Source organism: Squalius cephalus (genome assembly GCF_949319135.1).
Source record: "Squalius cephalus genome assembly, chromosome: 25".
NCBI classification, from domain to species: Eukaryota; Metazoa; Chordata; class Actinopteri; order Cypriniformes; family Leuciscidae; genus Squalius; species Squalius cephalus.
In genome coordinates, this window is record NC_137146.1 from 296,545 (window position 1) to 299,044 (window position 2,500).

A 2,500-nucleotide genomic window follows, 5' to 3' on the forward strand; every position below is an offset into this window, starting at 1 on the left:
ATGGAGTAATCCTGTCTTCATCTTCTGTTTTCAGTCACTATCCCAAGACGTCGTTCACCATCGTCACAGACACACCTGAGAACCTGCGTCTCAAACAGCAGAGCGAGTTACAGAGTCAGGTGAGTCACATGACGTTACAGATCACATGACACGCGCGTTACAGATCACATGACACATGACACGCACGTTACAGATCACATGACACCCACGTTACAGATCACATGACACATGACACGCACGTTACAGATCACATGACACGCACGTTACAGATCACATGACACATGACACGCACGTTACAGATCACATGACACATGACACGCACGTTACAGATCACATGACACATGACACGCACGTTACAGATCACATGACACATGACACGCACGTTACAGATCACATGACACATGACACGCACGTTACAGATCACATGACACGCACGTTACAGATCACATGACACGCACGTTACAGATCACATGACACGCACGTTACAGATCACATGTCAGGCACATTACAGATCACATGACACATGACACGCACGTTACAGATCACATGACACATGACACGCACGTTACAGATCACATGACACGCACGTTACAGATCACATGACACCCACGTTACAGATCACATGACACATGACACGCACGTTACAGATCACATGATACATGACACGCACGTTACAGATCACATGACACCCACGTTACAGATCACATGACACATGACACGCACGTTACAGATCACATGACACATGACACGCACGTTACAGATCACATGACACATGACACGCACGTTACAGATCACATGACACATGACACACACGTTACAGATCACATGACACGCACGTTACAGATCACATGACACATGACACGCACGTTACAGATCACATGACACGCACGTTACAGATCACATGACACGCACGTTACAGATCACATGACACGCACGTTACAGATCACATGACGTGTGTTACAGATCACATGTCAGGCACATTACAGATCACATGACACACGTTACAGATCACATGACACGCACGTTACAGATCACATGACACGCACGTTACAGATCACATGACACGTGTGTTACAGATCACATGTCAGGCACATTACAGATCACTTGACACACGTTACAGATCACATGACGCGCGTTACAGATCACATGACGCGCGTTACAGATCACATGACACACGTGTTACAGATCACATGACAGGCAAATTACAGATCACATGACATGCACGTTACAGATCACATGACACACTTTACAGATCATATGACACGTTACAATCACGACACGTTACCGATCACATGACATGTGTTACAGATCACATGACATGCATGTTACAGATCACATGACACACGTTACAGATCATATGATATGCATGTTACAATCACAACACACATGTTACCGATCACATGACACGCACGTTACAGATCACATGACACACGTGTTACAGATCATATGACATGCATGTTACAGATCATGCATCATTCCCATAATGTTTGAGGAATGATACAAAGTCTCATAATGTTTGAGGAATGATACAAAGTAACGTTCTCATAATGTTTGAAGAATGATACAAAGTAACGTTTGAAGAATGATACAAAGTAACGTTCTCATAATGTTTGAGGAATGATACAAAGTAACGTTCTCATAATGTTTGAGGAATGATACAAAGTAACGTTCTCATAATGTTTGAGGAATGATACAAAGTTACGTTTGAAGAATGTTTGAAGAATGATACAAAGTAACATTCTTATAATGTTTGAAGAATGATACAAAGTAACGGTCTCATAATGTTTGAAGAATGATACAAAGTAACGTTCTCATAATGTTTGAAGAATGATACAAAGTAACGTTTGAAGAATGATACAAAGTAACGTTCTCATAATGTTTGAGGAATGATACAAAGTTACGTTTGAAGAATGATACAAAGTAACGTTCTTATAATGTTTGAAGAATGATACAAAGTAACGTTCTCATAATGTTTGAAGAATGATACAAAGTAACGTTCTCATAATGTTTGAAGAATGATACAAAGTAACGTTTGAAGAATGATACAAAGTAACGTTCTCATAATGTTTGAGGAATGATACAAAGTAACGTTCTCATAATGTTTGAGGAATGATACAAAGTAACGTTCTCATAATGTTTGAGGAATGATACAAAGTAACGTTCTCATAATGTTTGAGGAATGATACAAAGTAACGTTCTCATAATGTTTGAGGAATGATACAAAGTAACGTTTGAAGAATGATACAAAGTAACGTTCTCATAATGTTTGAGGAATGATACAAAGTTACGTTTGAAGAATGATACAAAGTAACGTTCTCATAATGTTTGAAGAATGATACAAAGTAACGTTCTCATAATGTTTGAAGAATGATACAAAGTAACGTTCTCATAATGTTTGAGGAATGATACAAAGTAACGTTCTCATAATGTTTGAGGAATGATACAAAGTAACGTTCTCATAATGTTTGAGGAATGATACAAAGTAACGTTTGAAGAATGA

At 39.1% G+C, this 2,500-nt stretch overlaps 1 protein-coding gene across 1 annotated transcript in view; it reads left to right on the plus strand.

The window, feature by feature from the left end:
- The window catches only part of LOC307153697 (LIM zinc-binding domain-containing Nebulette-like), a gene marked incomplete at its 3' end in the record, with an annotated part of 14,936 nt that overhangs the window by 10,448 nt on the left and 1,988 nt on the right, over window positions 1-2,500 (plus strand). Inside the window, exon 4 of the mRNA XM_079863323.1 lies at window positions 35-119. Within this exon, the coding sequence (XP_079719449.1) occupies window positions 35-119 (85 nt within the window). The remainder of the gene's footprint in view (window positions 1-34; window positions 120-2,500) is intronic.